General features: G+C 45.1%; 1 protein-coding gene across 1 annotated transcript; it reads left to right on the top strand.

Annotated features, from left to right (window-relative positions):
• Positions 1-362: 362 nt before the first annotated feature.
• Positions 363-14,609, top strand: tbx21 (T-box transcription factor 21). The gene is given in 7 exon segments (XM_042082627.1): positions 363-1,281; positions 11,236-11,390; positions 11,908-12,029; positions 12,417-12,575; positions 13,156-13,217; positions 13,652-14,321; positions 14,323-14,609. Coding segments are annotated over 7 exon segments (1,938 nt in total). The 5' UTR covers positions 363-733; the 3' UTR covers positions 14,545-14,609.
• Positions 14,610-17,344: the final 2,735 nt, after the last annotated feature.

Here is a 17,344-nt window from a genome sequence, read left to right as displayed (position 1 = left end):
ATTAATATTATAATAATATTATTAATATTACTTTAACGTATTACTTTCACTCATGGAGTAGACCACATATATTTTGATACGTTTCACTTTGGCATAAAAATGCTGTTGTAGCCTACCAGTGGTTTGGTTGAAAAGGAATGAAGTTATTTTAACTTTGTCTACATCAAGCAAAGGGATCAAAATACTTAGGCCTTGCACACATTAGAACTGAGACGCTGTGATGCCAACTAAATCAGCCCCCGGCCGTCAAGAAACACGAGGAATACATTTCAAGCCTATCACGTCCGGGCTACGTTTGAGACCCACCTCCACAACCAATTACCACTCCCGAATGTATATATCATACTGGCTGAGAAGCTGAACATGTGTTTTAGGGGTCGCTTTGCGAGTGTGATACCAAAAAGACAACATCTTTTTTTCTCAATTTGCGGGAAAATCTGTCCAAGTCGTGACAGTTACAGCAAAGGACGAATCATAGCTTACGCTACGAAACGGGATTTATCGTTAACAGCTTGCTCGTACAGTAGTTTGCATTTTGGAAAGCTGCCCTGAGAACTTTTATGTCAAAGGTAGGCTAAGCGATGCCATTTGAGTGAGGATATGCTGTGAAGAGGTATTTTCAAGTTGTCTAATTAAAAACGGCGTTTAAACGATCAAGTTTATTTTAACTGGAAGTAGAAAAGGATCACGATCGACCTATGACACTGTACGTCCGCTCAGATTGGTGCTGCAAATGGGCGGCATAGGCGGCAATTTGTACCTCAATATGTTGAATGGAACTGAGACACAAAGTTTCGCGAAAGAAGCCGACATTAGCAGTCACCTACATCGCAACAAAGACTTGGTGGACTTGAAAATGGGAATTCACGACACGAGGTTTTATTATCAGGAATCAATCCAGAACGGACAGGACAATCTGCCTCTGCAGTATCATACCGAGCAAACTGTCGCCGGATTCGGTGCGCAACCCGGGAGGTTCTACTCACCAACTTCACTCAGCAGTTGTCACTTCAACAACATACGGTCGCCGACGAGAGGTGGCACGGGACAAACTTATGTGCCGGCAGGAGGAGATGGATTTTTGTCGCAGGGCAAAGATGTGTACCCGTCCGGTGCAGAGAGTTACTCTGCGTCCTTTCAGCACGGGTATCCCCGCGCACCCCTGTACCCTATACCTGGCCTACAGGTGTCGGGCAAAACACAGGCTGTCCTCAACAATTACCCTCTTTGGGCCAAGTTCCACAAATACCAAACCGAGATGATCATCACAAAACAAGGACGGTAAGTAGAGGTTCTCTTTTGCAGTATCATAACAAGAAGTGATAAGTAGGGAACTATATTGGCGGAAAGTGCTTTACGCATCTCCAAACTAACTCACCATACAGTGTAACTACTGTTTGTTAAAGGCTGTGAAGAAGAATCAGTGCGGTGACAACATGACGCTACTAAGTTGGTCATTTTGCATGGGGCAAACAGTTCCCTCGGGCCGCAATGTGTTTTTGTATTCAATTGAGTTTCTGCTTGTCCCACGATGTCAACGATATACTTAGTGCCGTGTATACACGTCAAGTATGATTTAAGTGATGCGTAGGGAAATTTCATTCGCGCGTACTGACCAATGACTAAACAGCGGCACAGAGGCGCGCCTCAGCCGGGGCATGAGTATCTGAAATCTAGCTGCTGTGAAGCCTGTTAAAATTGGGACGATTAATTAAGAGAGAAACGAATGTGTATGAGGGAAACGAAACAAGACCTTTGGGCGGATCATATTTAGGTTAAACAAACCGCGAACCTCTTTCAGTCTTTAAAATAGAGACCAATTATTTACATACTCATTTTGTTTTAGGCTGCAGGTAAATATCACAAACAACCTCAAAGTAGCCTATTTGAAAACTGTCGCAAAGGTCCTACATTCGCTTCCGTTTTCGTGTATTAGTAATTATTGGTTGCGGACATGAAGATATTTTTACAGCGGTAATTTCGCCATAATTATCTATAATTAATAATAATAATGCTAATAAACAGTCTAGAAATTAAATGTAACTGAATGCTAAATTGCAGAGATCTGTGCGCACACTTTTCTAACCTGATTTCGGCTAGGAATTAGCGACTATTGAATGTTTACTGCCAGTGCGAAAACTAACACTTTGACCGCAAACATGTTAGTGTTAACACTTAACAGTGTGATTAGGATATCACATCGGGGGGGGGAAAAGTCAAACCATTCACTAGAACCAGCGCAGAAATCCACCAGGGGAAAATAGCGCTCACGGGTACGTGTGATAGGTCACCGAGCATTTAGATTCACCCACGTCAATTATGATTAATCTACTGATACGCGACTCCGACAAAAGCCAAAGCCTTTTCATGAAAACATGGAGTGAATAAAAAAAAAAAACACCAGCCCTTGTCGTTTGCGCCGGTTACACATATTCTCATTTCAATTATTAGCCTGGACATTATGACCAAATATCAATACTGTATTGAAAAGAGATCGGCATGGCGACTGTATGAAGCCACTGGTAGGATTCCAATTATACACTGGAACTGGATTTTTTTTTACAAGATGTCTGAATTATTCTGAACTCTGTTTGAACTGTAGGCTACATCAGATGAAAAGGAATATCTGAGATGTAGGTCAAAGTTTCTGGATGAAGGTGCAAGTTGGACTAGATTTAAACCCACAATGGCATCCAATAGACCAACATGTGAGGAATAAGACAAACTGAAACACATTTAAATAGGAGGTCGTTGTCACGCCATGATGCTATCTTGGTATGAATGGAACTCGTCATACTGTGATGATACAACTAATTCTTGGTAATCAGATCTCTCTCCTGGAGTTGCACCTTTCACTATCTCTTGTAGACTAGAGGTTAATGTGATCTTCTGACAGTGGTTTTAAATCTGCTCTACAGTTTCTGACAAAGAGATGAGCTCTTCACAATGGCTTTTGACAGTAGGCTACTCAGTTGCATAGCTGGTCTTCAGTATATTTTGTTATCAGCAGGGGTGACATATCTTATCATCCATCACTGGTGAACCGTAAACATCTGTCTGATACTGGTGTTGAACCTCTGGAATGTGAGGAAGCTGCCGGTGTCTGTAAGGAACCAAACTGATAATTGGAGATCATTGAGAACATCAGTCTTCCATAACTCGGTCGCTAAACCATATTGACATACCTCTTCCATAACTCTTAACTCTTAGTCGCTTAACCAAAAACATGCCTCTTCTCTCAGTTTTCACAGAAGGCCGCTTTTTTTTATGAGGACAGTTTTCAGTTGTCATGAAAATGTTGCCAGTATTTATTTATTGCACATATATTTATTAATTTTATTTTTTTCTATTTTATCTTATAATTGATATGTGATAATTGTATTTATATTTTCATCGATTCTGCATGTTTGATTCAACCCTCAGTTGGAGAGCGGCACTGAAAGTAACAGTCTCTGTGTAGGTGTTGTTTGTTAATTAATTTCTCAGTCACAAAAGACTCTGCACATGCAATCCATGATGTTTTTGTCTTTTTGCAAACACGGAATTCAATTTGGAATAAGGTCTAGTGTGATGGACTTTTTTTTATTATTATTTGTATTGCATTGGAATATGTTGGTGTACAGAAAGGCCTTACCAACAATTTTGTTAGTATATAACAAGATGCAAACAGTCCGCTGTCTTGGCCTCATTTTGTACACAGTTGGATTTTGTCTTACGTTGCAGTCTTAACCTCAACCCTCAACAGCCCAAACTAAGGACCTTTTAAAAGGCACGGAAACTCACATCTTAAAAACACTGCGTATGCAATTAGTGTAGAAATGTGAGGGTGGCTTTGGTGGTTAATAATTCCAGTGTATGTTTCATGATGTCAAAGGTTAAGTAATATCATTATGCGTGGGGTTCACACTACAAATGGTTGTGGGGCCCCTCTTCTGATTGTAAACACTTCCCTGTGAAAAACAGTTCTGACCTAAAACGTTCAACATTCTTTCAGATAGGATGTTTAAAAAAAAAAAAACCTGCCGTGCTTGCAGTGCTGCCACTGAGCATCAGAATTGAGGAAGCAGTGGCGGTGGAGCGCTGTGCATCAGCCAAAGCACTGTTGTAGCGTCGCACCACGGGCCACCACAGAAATGCATTTGATAGGCCTCTGGCGTGAGAACTCTTCTTCTCACATTTAAACCACTGGATCTCTTCATTGCTGCACTGGCCAAGACAAGACAGAAGAAGTTGATGGTGGTGGTGGTGGGGGGGGGGGGTCAGATAAGGGGCGTCTGGGGTGGGGGATGAGGGGGGGGGGGTGCAGAGGTGAAGTGCAGACTCTGATGGCCACATCGAGCAGCGAAGCACCTTTGAAGTGCAGGAAGGTGTGTTTTTTCCCTCTTCTTTTGGTTCTTCTTCCTCTTCCTCTTCCTCTTCTTCCTCTTCTTCTTCACCGTGTATCTCTTTTGACAATCTCCACCTCACACTCTCTCTTTTTCCGCACAGTCTTCTCTCGCCTCACTTCATACGGGCTGGAGTGTGTAGTGGAGCATGTTTCCTCAGAAGTTTTTTCGGGCCGGGGCGAGGAGCGAGCGGAGTGGGGGTCAGGACTTTGAAATGGGCAGCGCTGGTCTGTAACGTTGGGCCTGCTTCTGCTCCACGAGGTCCCTGGACCTTTTCAAGTTTTTCCACCCAAAGTCTGACAAGGCAACAGTCTCTCCCTCTGAATAGCAAAGCGCTCTGCCAGCCACTGACTGGGTTTCACTATGACTTTGGCATCAGTGCAGGGTAATATCTGTCATGTTCTCATTGTAATGGCAACCAGTTGTCGTTTTCAGAGATGCTATCAGTGCCTTTATTACACCACAAGTACTGTCTAATCTCACCAAGCACAGGATGTAAAATATAATAAAAAAAACATCTCTGTTTAGTAGTCTCTAAAAAAATATGTTTTTTTTTACTGCACTGATGTAGGTGTTTAATGAAAATAGCTCAACAGACAAAATTTATTTGCCAAACTTGCAGAATTCAACAATAGGTTGTGTGGGGTTCTGGCGGCGACGATGATGTTTTTGTGATGGAAAGAGGTGAACTACTGAGAGAACTGCAATTACGAATGTGGGTGTAGCTGTGTTCCACTCTTCTTTTGTGTTGTAACCACTGCTTTTTGAGAGGGTGGATGGCTTCTGTCCTGTGATGATCGTCTCACAAACATGAAGCAGCTCACGATATTATGGGCCAATTTGGTGTAATTAACACTGCTAAAGAAAGAGGGATCACAAAAAATGGTCAAGTAATTTTTTTATATTAGCTTGGCTAAGGTTGAGGTTATCGTCTTTGTCTAAGTGGCGCTATGCGCACAAAATAATGAATGGATGCATACCATATTACAGGTTACATTTTAATTTGACAAGATTACACTTACATTTAAGAGCAGGTGTAAACTGAAGGTCTAATGCCGACATAATGAATAGGGTATACTCATAATGAGACATAATAAGTAGGAATAGGGTATAGTTAAGACAGTTAATATAAAATTAGTTACTTTCACAGTGGCTTTGATAAAAAGCCAACAAACTTTGGTGAACACCAATGCAGTAGAGTCCTGTGCTGTGTGAATACTGGATTAGTCTAGTGGAAGTGTGTGAAATGTGAATCGGTGAGTGTGGTATACATTTTGAATGCAGGGACCTTACAGACAGATCTGCTGTCCTACTCTTCTGAACTCGGCAGCTCAGTGGATCAGGGCTCTTCCACACAAGATGTGGCTCAGGAGCCTCTTTGTACTGTAGATTTTTACAAGTCGGCCTCTGCCAACCATCAGAACCAGAGGAACTCCAGCGGGCTACTCTACTCAATCAAAGTCTGGAAACTCTCTCTCTCTCTCTTTCTCTCTCTGTCTGTCTGCATCTCTCTCTCCTTTTTTCTGTCTCTATCTCTCTTTTTTTTCAGTGGTTGCATGTTGCTGTGGTAGATGTGGTCTCTTTTTAGAGAGAGAGCACCAATGATCCAGCAAAAAAAATGCGAACAAATGCGATGACAAAGATCTGTCATCTACAAAAAGCATTGTTCTTCTTGTTGTTGTCTGACTCACTAAACAAACACACAGATCCAAGCTTGAATATGAAATATGAATATGACAGCAGTGCAATTGCGCCCTTGTAAATCCAGCATCTCACAGGCCATAACTGTCTGTCTGCGTGAGTGCCTCGTCGGAGGATGTTTCACATGTTTCATTTATTGCGGCCACCATGCCTCTCCCCTTTAGCTTGGCACGCTGTAAAAAGAGGGTGCACAGGTGCCATGCACAGACGTTAAAATACCAGCCCAGTTCTGGGAGAGAGACCACATCGTCATTGGTAACATTGGTATCATATCCACCATGCAGAAAATATCCATAGCAGAAAATATCCATTGGCTATCTCCTCAATCTAACTCTCTATCTATCTTCTTAGTCTGTCTGCCAGTCTGTGTCTCTATCCTTCTATCTATCTGTCTATCTTTCTATCTCTTCATCTATCTATGTGTCTGTTTGTGTGTCTGACTGTCTGTCCGTTTGTCTGACTGTCTAGTCACATACAAACACGCATGTATTAATTGCATAGCTGCTTCTCAGATCACTTCCTAGGCTTCCTGTACAGCTGTTTGCATTTGCATAGAGGACAGGACACAGACAGTTTTGTCTGCTAACACAATCGGTCCTCAGAGCCTGTGGAAAGTGTTTGTTTATTGGTTGTTTTTTTTTTCTTGTCTCCTTTATATGGTTGTGGTCAGTGTTGCAGTAGATGCGTTTGCTGTGAAGGTGCGCTGAGGAGAGAGCATGAGACCACAGCTGCTCCTGGTCCTGCCTCCTCCACTCTTGTATGTGCTTTGGGTTTCTGAGGTGACCGCATGAGTATAACCTTTGTACCTTGCTGAAAGAGCGTCGTCTGCACCACACACCACAGTTGTCCTGCCCCCGTCACCAGTCCCCAAGGTGTACCATCTTACAGGCCACCTGATGCATGGTACAAGAGAAAGGAAGTCTCTCTCTCTCTCTCTCTCTCTCTCTCTCTCTGTGTGTGTGTGTGTGTGTGTGTGTGTGTGTTTTTGTCTGTCTGTCTGTCTGTGGGTGCATGTTTGTGTGTTTGGGGGCGTGGGGGGCGTACGCATGAGAGTGTGAGTGTGTGTTTTTTGCATTTTGTTTTCTTTGCCAAAAGTGCCTGAGAAAGGCACCTAACGTGCAGAAATGGCACGAGGGAGGAAGTCAGTGTGTGTGTGTGTGTGTGTGTGTGTGTGTGTGTGTGTGTGTGTGTGTGTGTGTGTGTGTGTGTGTGTGTGTGTTTTGAGTGCATGTCTGTGGGAAGTGTAAGTGTGCTTCTAGGTGCCTGTGTGTGGGGAGTATATGTGTGTTTATGTTTCAGTGTTTGTGTGTGTGTCGGGGGGGGGTTGTGTATGTGTGAGTGTGTAAGTGTATTTATGCGCATGTGTGTGGGAGTGTTTGTGTTGTTTTTTGTTGTTTTTGCCCAAAAAGCCAGAGAAAGGCCCCTCCGTCTGTCCGAGGGCGGCCCCAGACTGGCATGTTTTCATCACAGATGATCGGCCGCGTGTCGGGTGACATAAACTGGACCTGAACCCCTGTCTCTCTGCATCAGTGCGTGCACTCAAGGAGAAGAGGCGTCTCCCCAGTGGACGTCCAGCCACTCACCGAGCCTCTGCTTCACATCCTCATACACACACACGCACGAATATGCACACACACGCACGCATGCACACGCACGCACGCACGCACACACACGCACACACACACACGCACACACACACACACACACACACATACAGAGGCACGCTCTCACCTTTCCGTCTCCCACCTCTGTGTATCTCTCTCTCTCTCTGTCCCTCCCTCAGTGTGTTCTCTTCTTCTCTTCCTCTCAGTTTCTATTTCTCCATTTCTCTCTCTCTTCCTTCCTTCTTCACTCAGTGTTTTTTCCCTTTCAATTAAAAGAAGTGATCAGACAACATGTTTGGTTAATCAGTCATCTGCCTCTCAGTACACAGGGCAGGGTTTCCGCAGGGTCTTAAAAAGTCTTAAAAAGTCTAAAATATCATAATCTACATTTATGGCCTAAAAAGTCTTAAATATTGCATACCACGTCTTAAATTGCATTTAATTTGGTCTTAAATATGTACATCCATTTACTGCTTCTTACGTCGTTGTAATTCTTTTTTTTTTTCTTTTTTTTGAGAAATGCGTTGGCGGCATTTATAGTTGGTTCCGTGTCTTGTAGTTCTTAATGATCCAGGTATTAGTGCAATAATACTACAACTACTATTTTGAAAGCAATTCTGGGACTTGTATGTGCCTTACTTTTTCATACTGCATGTAGATCTTTAATTTAATTCAATATAAAAAGGTCTACAACATCTTAAATGTACCTGCAGAAAACCCTGACAGGGTCCACACAACACACCTACTCAGGTTCCCCCAAAACAAGAGCCATTCTGTTGCATTTGTCACATTTGCCTACTGCGGTTATGAGAGGACGGATCATTATTTGCTTATGACCACATGGTAGTGAGTGTTCTCAACATGGTTGTCGGTTTAGCACCTCCACATTCAGTACGTGTGCTGTAGGAAGTCCTGGGCAGCAGAGCAGGAGGGGACGGCTCTGTCTCAGCCGCCACCCACGGCAACGGTACCCTGCCGACCCCACAGTCGCCGATGGCAGCACAGAGAGACTTTTTTTCTTCTTTCTACACCAAGTCAGTTAAAACCAGACGAGTTTCCATCTGTCAACTCAGGGTTTCAATCCCAACCAAATCCACCTACGTGTATGCTACAGCTCATCTGTGGTAAACTCATCGGTTTCCCCCTTCACCAGGTTGCGATTTCTTATAAAACGGCCGATTTGAAGAAGGCTTGAAAAATCCATGCAGCCCAGTCAGAAGAAAAGGGGGAACACTGGTAGAGAAGAAACATAGAGAGATTAATTACCCTTTCTGTGGCCTGTTGAAGATTCAGTTGGTTGAAGTCTTGTTCATGTTGACAACTGATGTGGATGGCTTCCTCTATGTGGACTGCTCTGTAGATTTAGCATGGTTCAAAGTTAGTTGATCCATTCTGCGGTTTATCTATTATACAATTTTAAGTACTAAATCATGTACAAGTTTAATGAGTCATTCAAATATATGAGAAATACAACATTAGACTGTTTTTGTTTCCATAACAATATTTAAAATACACTGTTAAAACGTGTGATATTGTTGATCAAATAATATTATTATACTGTAAAAACCTTCAGATATTGACTGACAAAAAAAAACAAGAGAATAAGAGTGATGATTGCTGAGTCCAGTGTGTGAGCGTGTTCCTGTAGGGTTGCCGGGGGTAACGAGGAGAGGCAGGCCCAGAATCTGCCTTAGGGGACGACCTCAGCATCGCTGTTAACCATTAGCACAGCAACAGAGGAAACCTTGCAAAAGGACAAACTATATATATATATATATAGTTTCGTATTGGCGGCTTTGGTTAGCATTGTTCAGAACGTGACTAAGTCAAGGGAAATCTATGGATCCTGTAAAGCACAAAAACCCACATTCTGTGCTCTGATAAAACCATGCATGCATGCATGCACCTAGAACGTGAGAGTAGCATGCTCTCAGACAGGGAGCAACAGCACACACACACACACACACACACACACACACAGTTGGCCCAAACAAGCATCTCCCTTTACACACTTCACTAGCTTGAGTCTGCTAAATGCCGGAAGCGCTTGGGGAGATAAAGGCAAAATAAATTCAAATGAACTGAATTTCAGTGCTCACATCAAGTGGAAAAGGTAATGGATTTTCCCTCCAACAAACACAGCCACTGAGAGCGGCCAGTGGAGGCCACAGTCACACTACACTCTCTGTTTATCGTGAGTTTATCAAATACATTTAGTTTACATCACTCAATGTTTCATCGCCGTCATTACAATGACTGCCATTTATTATTATTGTAAGTGTATAATTATACGATTTTAAGTAGTGTAGGATTGTGATAGTGAAAATGTAGGCGAATGAAAATGAATGTAAACCGTTTGCTTTCGATTTTCAATTTGGCAGCCAAGAAGCTATTTGTGTGACATTAAAAATGAATTTGCTAGTGGTGTGTGTGTGTGTGTGTGTGTGTGTATGTAACATGACAGTGCTTGGCAAGAAGTTGGTGCTCGTGCCCTTTGCCGCTGATACGCTACTGAGCTCCCAAAGATGCCAGGAATGACACTCGCTAGTGTTCGTGTCTTACACTGGGAGTGTTATAGCCTCAGGTGGAGCTGGGTGTAAAACAGTATGCCAAATGTCAACTGGGCCGCCGCTATGTTGTTCCACCAATTACTCCATGTTTGTATCAGTCAGCCCCTACGTGTAACATAGCATGCCAGGCTGTGGCACGCTCTGATGAGCAAAACCTATAGACACACACACACACACACACACACACACACACACACACACACAGTAGCAGTATTATCTGGCTCATGAAGTCAGGATGAAGACAGTCCAATTTGATAGAATTAATCCGGTTTATTCCAGATCCAGATTATTTTGCTCCAGAAGAAAAGGTTGCAATGTTTTGGAGAGAGTGTGTGCTGCATTTGTATGCTTCTTTTGTGTGTGTGTGTGTTCCCTGGCGGTGTTGTCCTGGGACACACTGACCTCTCTGTTACCTCCTCTCTGTCACAGCCTCCATGATCAGAATCACTTCGGCAAGTAAAACTCCAGCAATCAGCAGTGGCTACAGCGCACATCTTTTATTAACAGACACATTAAATATTCACATGGAGCCTGTCCCGTGTGCTTCAACCAACACACACACACACACACACACACACACACGGTTATGTGTATTGCACACACATTCACATACTGTACACTCATGCACAGTCACCCATCCATAACTGGCACGCATAACACCATACACATAAACACACACACGCTCACACCACCGCTACTGTTCTCACCCAAAGTGACCGTCGCTGTAAAAACGAAGCATACTTATCTTCATGGACGCACTCCGTTTTCTGTCACGAGGGAGTATTCTCCCCCACCCTGCCCCAGCCTGAGTAATGGTCTTTTAGCTTGCAGAGTCCAAGAAACTCTGAGGTCATAACTCTCAATTCCCAGGAAACCTACACACTGGGAAAAATGTCTCTCTGCCATAAAGAGCCATTTGCCAACCATGTAATGGAGCTTTTCTGCGTTTTGTTTGTTTGTTTTTTTTCCTCACAGGAGGATGTTCCCCTTCCTCAGCTTCAACATAAGTGCGCTGGACCCCACGGCGCACTACAACGTCTACGTGGACGTGGTGCTCGCCGACCAGCACCACTGGAGGTACCAGGGTGGCAAGTGGGTGCAGTGTGGCAAAGCCGAGGGCACCATGCCAGGTACTACAGCTTGCCCGTGTTCACACTCTTGCTGTTTTACTTTGACTCATATGGAGTCATATAGTTGCATAAGTGGTTGTAGGGTAATGACTTTCTTTTAAATCTAAATTTAAATCTAGATCCATGAATATTAAGTATTACAGTAACTGAGTTAGTCTTGACAGTTCTTAATATTTCAACTTTTTAATAATCAATTTAATAATTTTAATATCAGTAATCCAAATGTATTACTAATTCACACTACTAAAAGAGAGAGAGGAAATATAATGTATTGATTAAGTGCCAATGTTAAGTTAAGTGCCAATGGACTGCACTACTACAGCCATGAATTTTTTTTTTTTTTAAACATTTTGGTTAAATCTCTGTATGTGACACTTGTGTATTAATTAAAATTCTCCCAACAACTGTCACCACCAAAGACGTGCACATACAAGATGTCTCTTATGCTTGCCTAAATGTGCACCATTAGTCTTCTCATGTGACGGAGAGGAGCTTCAACTGAGGTGTGTGTTGACAGGTAACAGGACGTACATGCATCCCGACTCGCCCAACACCGGAGCTCACTGGATGAGGCAGGAGGTGTCCTTTGGTAAACTCAAGCTCACCAACAACAAAGGCAGCTCCAACAACGTGGCCCAGGTACAGTGGACATGTGGACAGTGGAAGGGTCACTTCAGCACTCATCTCAATGTCTCCAGTAAAAATAATGGAGTTGAAGGCATAACATCGCAAGGGCTCAGCATGAGTCATCCTTAGGTTATGCGATCATCCGATGAGACACTCCTCATCTAAAAAATATTATAGAAACATTTTGGGCATATGTAGTCATTTGCAAATGTCTTGAAGGCTTATTGAGGTATTTCTCCTGTCAGTTGACAGAATATCAGAATACTAATCGTGTTTTGGGTGAGGTCTGATTAGTCATAGCCACAGTCATTTGATGACTGCTGTGTCTACGCTGCTTTGCTACTGAGCCGTCTATTGTTTGTCGTGGTCTGTTTATGACGCAACTGCTCTGCTCCTCAGATGATTGTGCTGCAGTCGCTACACAAGTACCAGCCCCGTCTACACGTCGTGGAGGTGAAGGAGGACGGCTCAGATGACCCCTTCCTCTCCTCCAAGGCCCAGATCTTTGTCTTCCCAGAGACACAGTTCATCGCCGTGACAGCCTATCAGAACGCAGACGTGAGTCCCTTCCCCCCTCCCCCAACACCTACACGCACACAGACCACACACCACACGTCCCTTCTAAGAACAAGCTGGCTAAATATTAAGTATGTTGAGAGTAGGCTGCTCAAGTGCTCTGTCCGTGCACTGGAGTAGAACGCAGGGTGAGGAGAAGAGATACGACAGGAGGAGTTGTTGAGGATTTTTTGCGAGCTTCATTTTTAGTGTCTTCTCAAGTAAATGATGACAGAGGCCTCGTGAATTATTTGTGCTTGTCTGTGATCTTCCTCTTCTCCACCTCTTTCTCTCTCACTCTCCCCCTCTTTCACTTTCACCCTCTCTCTCTCTCTCTCCTGATTTTCCCCTCACTATCTTTCTCTCTTTTCGGTCTCTCTGCCTCATTTCTTCTCCCCTCTCACATTAACACACACTTGTGCTCTCCATCTCCCACTCCCACTAACTCTCCCTCCCTCCCTCTCTCTCTCTCACTCCATCTCTCCCTCTTTATGTCTCTCTATCTCCCTCTCCATCATATGCCCCACCGATGGTGCAACCCTTGTCCTCCGTCTGACCCTGTCTCCTGCCATTTCTTCCACAGATCACTCAACTGAAAATAGACCACAACCCTTTTGCTAAAGGCTTCCGGGACAATTACGACACGTACGTAAGCATAAAGACGACTTCTTCACAGCCAGAAAAAAAAGCACAAAAGTGTCCAAAAAGAGAGCCTTTTGTGCCCAAGCAGAGCACACATACTCACAGTGAACACACTCTCACACACACACTGTTTCACTGCTTCTTTCTTTTAAGCTCGGTAGTCTGGTTTGCCCTTTTGTGAGGCAAAGGTTCATGTATAAATCAATTTTTGCCGAGGCACAACAAAGGTAATCAAAAACACAGTATGAATTATTTAGCGGGAAGAGGCCTAGTAGATTCTTCCTGCCTGACGCTCGGGGAGGTGGACTCGCTAGTTGGGGTGAAGTGTTAGCAATTCACAGCTCTGTAGGAGTTTTGTCAACAGCGTTTAACCTTTGACCTAACACTCCTCCACCTCTTTTTGCCTCCCCCTCCCTAATCCTGCTTCTCCTAATTAGGCTCTACGTCCAGCAGGACTCCGAGCGGCTCACCCCGTCCCCCAACGATGGTCAGCAGCTCCTGGCGGGTGGCTGTTACCACCAGCAACCTTACCTTGCAGACCAGTACATGAGCCCGCTGCCTCAGGGCCGCTTCTACAGCCGCGCCGACATGTCCATGGCGGGCCAGCAGGGCCCCAAGGACCCGTCGTCCACCGTCAGCCCCCACGGCCGCTGGTACCTGCCCAGCCCGCACCCCATGCCCCCCTCCAACTGCCTGGACTTCAACTCCTACGACGGGGACTACGCGACAGGCAACGGGCTCTACAAGCCCTACCCCCACCACCTGCAGACGCCCGGGAACCCCACGCTGGGCTACTACCCGGAGAGCCCCTTCTCGACCGGGGGCATGTCGGTGCCGGTCAGCGGGGCGTGGAGCGCCAGCAGCAGGCCCTCGCCGCCGTACCTCAGCCACCCGCGGCCGAGCAAACCCGGGCCCCCGGGGGGTCCCCTCAGCTGGTTCCGCTCCGTGCCGACGTCCTCGTCGACCTCGCCGGCGGGGGCTAACGCGCGTCCGCCGCCGCCGCCGCCACTGGCCCCACCCCCGCCGAGTGTCCTCTCCACGCCTCCGCTGGATTCTCTGCGTCTGGCCCTGCCGCAGGACAAGCCCAAGGACGGGTGTGGGGGCGGCGGTGGTGCCGGGGGGAACAGCGGAGGACGGCTGGTTGGAGGCGCCCTCGGTGAAGTCGGTGGACTCGGCCGACTCGGGACTCTACGAGGGCGGCGAGAGCAAGAAGCGGCGCGTGTCGCCGTACGCCTCCAGCACGGAGAACTCCCCGCCCAACCGGAACTCCGAGCTCTGCGAGAAGGACAGCGGCAGCGACGTCGGCTACTACAGCTTCTTCGGCCACTGATCCCTCGCCCTACCCACCCGAAAAAAAAAAGACTCGGCCCTCCGCTCCTAACCCCCCGACGTCGCCCCCCCTCCCGCACCTCTGAGATCTCCAAGTGTCCAGTTGCACTGATGTCCACTGGTGCTCCCCTGTGGCAGAGAGACACACCCGTTGGGAAGGAAGAGCTCTGCCGAGTGAGATGCACTCAGACCAACAGAACAGATCTCAGAACAGATTGTTTGAATCTACGTGACACTGGCACCCCCTTATGTCTATATGGGACAATGAAACAGCGGCATTGTAAAATAGTCTGTGTTTTTCTCTTTTGTGGTTAGAGTGTCTCTGTGTTGGATGAATGCGTGGGAGATAGAGTGAGTGTGTGTGTGCGTGCATGTGTGTGTGTGTTTGTTTAAGGTGGTTGGGTAGCAGGGTTGAAAGTCAATCAGAAGGTCTGAAGGAGGCTGTCAGAGTTTGCGAGGGCCCCAGCGTGAAGACGATGTGACTGTGGACAGACACTTGGCCTGAAGACACGGCCACGTACAGTCCTGTGCCACCTTGGTGTTTCATTTGACCACTGGAGTTTTAATGGAAGGGAAAGGGGGAGAGGGGGAAGATAGGGAGAGAGAGAGGAAGAGAGAAAAAATGTCTGTGCACCTGCTGACACTCCCCTAAAGGAACTGTCCAGTCTCCCTCATCACTGACGTAGAAAATACGCTTGGGCACACACACACACACACACAGCGACTAAAAACAAACACACTTACCCAGTCAGTATTTCCCCACATCCGGCATCAGACGTCACCTTCTTCTGGCATTTCATCGTCGACATTACGCATCCCCACAGTGTGTGAAGTGGAAAGCACCGTATTTGGGTTTTGTTTGGTCCACACAGACCTTGTTCAAAACCACTGAGAGGTGAACACACAACGGAGCCTGGTGGGGTTGAAGGCGAGAATCAAAGGACACAGACCATGCAATGCTTGTACCAAAGTGTCACAGTCTATTCTTTACACTTGGTGACCTGGGCCCCAAGAGCCCTTCCTTCTGCACCTTACAGCATCAGTGAGCTTGTTGTGGTATCACCTACAGTAACTAGGAATACCTGCTTGTTATCCTTTTCTTACTGAATGAAGGGTTTTTTTTGTATTAAAGGTTTTCTTTTTCAAAGATTAGTTAAACTGAGTGTTGGCACAGAAGTACTTTTACATGAGTGTCACTGATGTGTGGGCCTAACCAAAAAAAGAAATTAAAAAATGGGCTACATTGTAATTGGGACTTCAATTTCTATTATCAGCCAATCTGGAAAAGCCCCGGTCTACCCCCCCCCCCCACACACACACACACACAGAAAGACCACAATCAATACCACATTACAACATGCACCACTCAGACACCACCAGCTGAAAATCGTTAGCAATAGTTTTGGTGTAACCTTGTCTGTGGAGGGCACTGCCATTTCGTTTTTTTGTTTGTTTTTTTTCCCCCCTCTCCTCAGAGCGGTTCAGAAACGGCTGTCATACTGATGGGTGATATCCCTCTTGACAGTTTGTCCTCAGTGGTATTTTCCCTAAACAAATTCTGCGACTGAAGTACAGTTATCTCCTCCTCATAGGAATTACAGTTGTTTGACTTTTTTATCGGGTGCTGTTGACAACGTAGATGTGATGTGGTACACACGTTTCCCAACAGACGTGAAAGTTTATTTACAGCATGATTGGATGAAAAGCCATAAAACACAAATTACTGTGACTGTAGGTGGACCTGACAGCTGACCTTTCTATTTACCTGAGTGGCCCTTTTGGGTTTGCTCCACAGTCACGTTGTTAAATACAAAATATTTATTCTCAGCAGAGAAGCAAATTATCTAGACATTAAGGGGACCCGTATGTCACTGTAAATTAGCTGATATAATTTTTTTATGAGCAGAGATGGTCCGAGCACAGGTCACAGCAGATTTGCAAAAAACCCATCACATTTGCATGTTTGCACTGCATTTTAACCACTCGGCATGTTGGCACATTTTGACATTTGTGCTTTTGTTTGTTTATTGTTTAAACTCAGTGACAGAATACAGTATGTTTAGGGGTATGAAACATTCAAGCTGAGAAGTTAGGTGAACAGTAGCAGTAATAACCCATTTGAAGGCCCAGGCTTGATTTATAAGAGGAGACTGAATCGCTTTTCCTCTTGTAGGCACCTGCACTTCTCTTTTCAGCACACTGTTTAGAATGATTATCTCAAACCCAAAGCCTAACCCACTACATGTTATGACAACATGAACATGTAGAAGAAATGCATGGTACTACTATTCAATTAGTGTAAAATGAAGCCCCAAGCCCCAGTATAAACACACATACACGCACACACAAACACACACACACACTCAACAGAGTAGTCTGACCAACCATCATTTGTGCTAATTTATCTGGGAAGCCTAATAATCAGCACTGAGCCTGTGACTAATGTACAATAATGACTAATGTCAATTAACTTTCAGACAGCCCCTTTGTCTTGATGTTGTTTTTCTAAATCATGTGTTCTTATTGCCTTTGTGCCCTCCAATATCCTTCTTCAGAGCCTTAGTGTTGGAAGAGTCTTGGTTCTTTAAAGCTGATGGTACAACACAAAATTGTTCAGACTGAATATTCCTGACGGCTCCTTAATCCAGACTAATGCAATGAGAAGCCATCCGATGGCAGATCCAATTGCCCTTTGCCTTGACTACTAAAGCACGCTTCTCACGACTGACAGTGGCGTAACACGACAGCATACAGATGGCATTTTCGAGTGGAGGTATGTGCTGGAATCTGCCCCTCCACTC

Source organism: Alosa sapidissima, chromosome 24, assembly GCF_018492685.1.
Source record: "Alosa sapidissima isolate fAloSap1 chromosome 24, fAloSap1.pri, whole genome shotgun sequence".
NCBI classification, from domain to species: domain Eukaryota; kingdom Metazoa; phylum Chordata; class Actinopteri; order Clupeiformes; family Clupeidae; genus Alosa; species Alosa sapidissima.
Note: the sequence above shows the minus strand (reverse complement) of the source record. Positions and strands in the feature narration are given on the sequence as shown.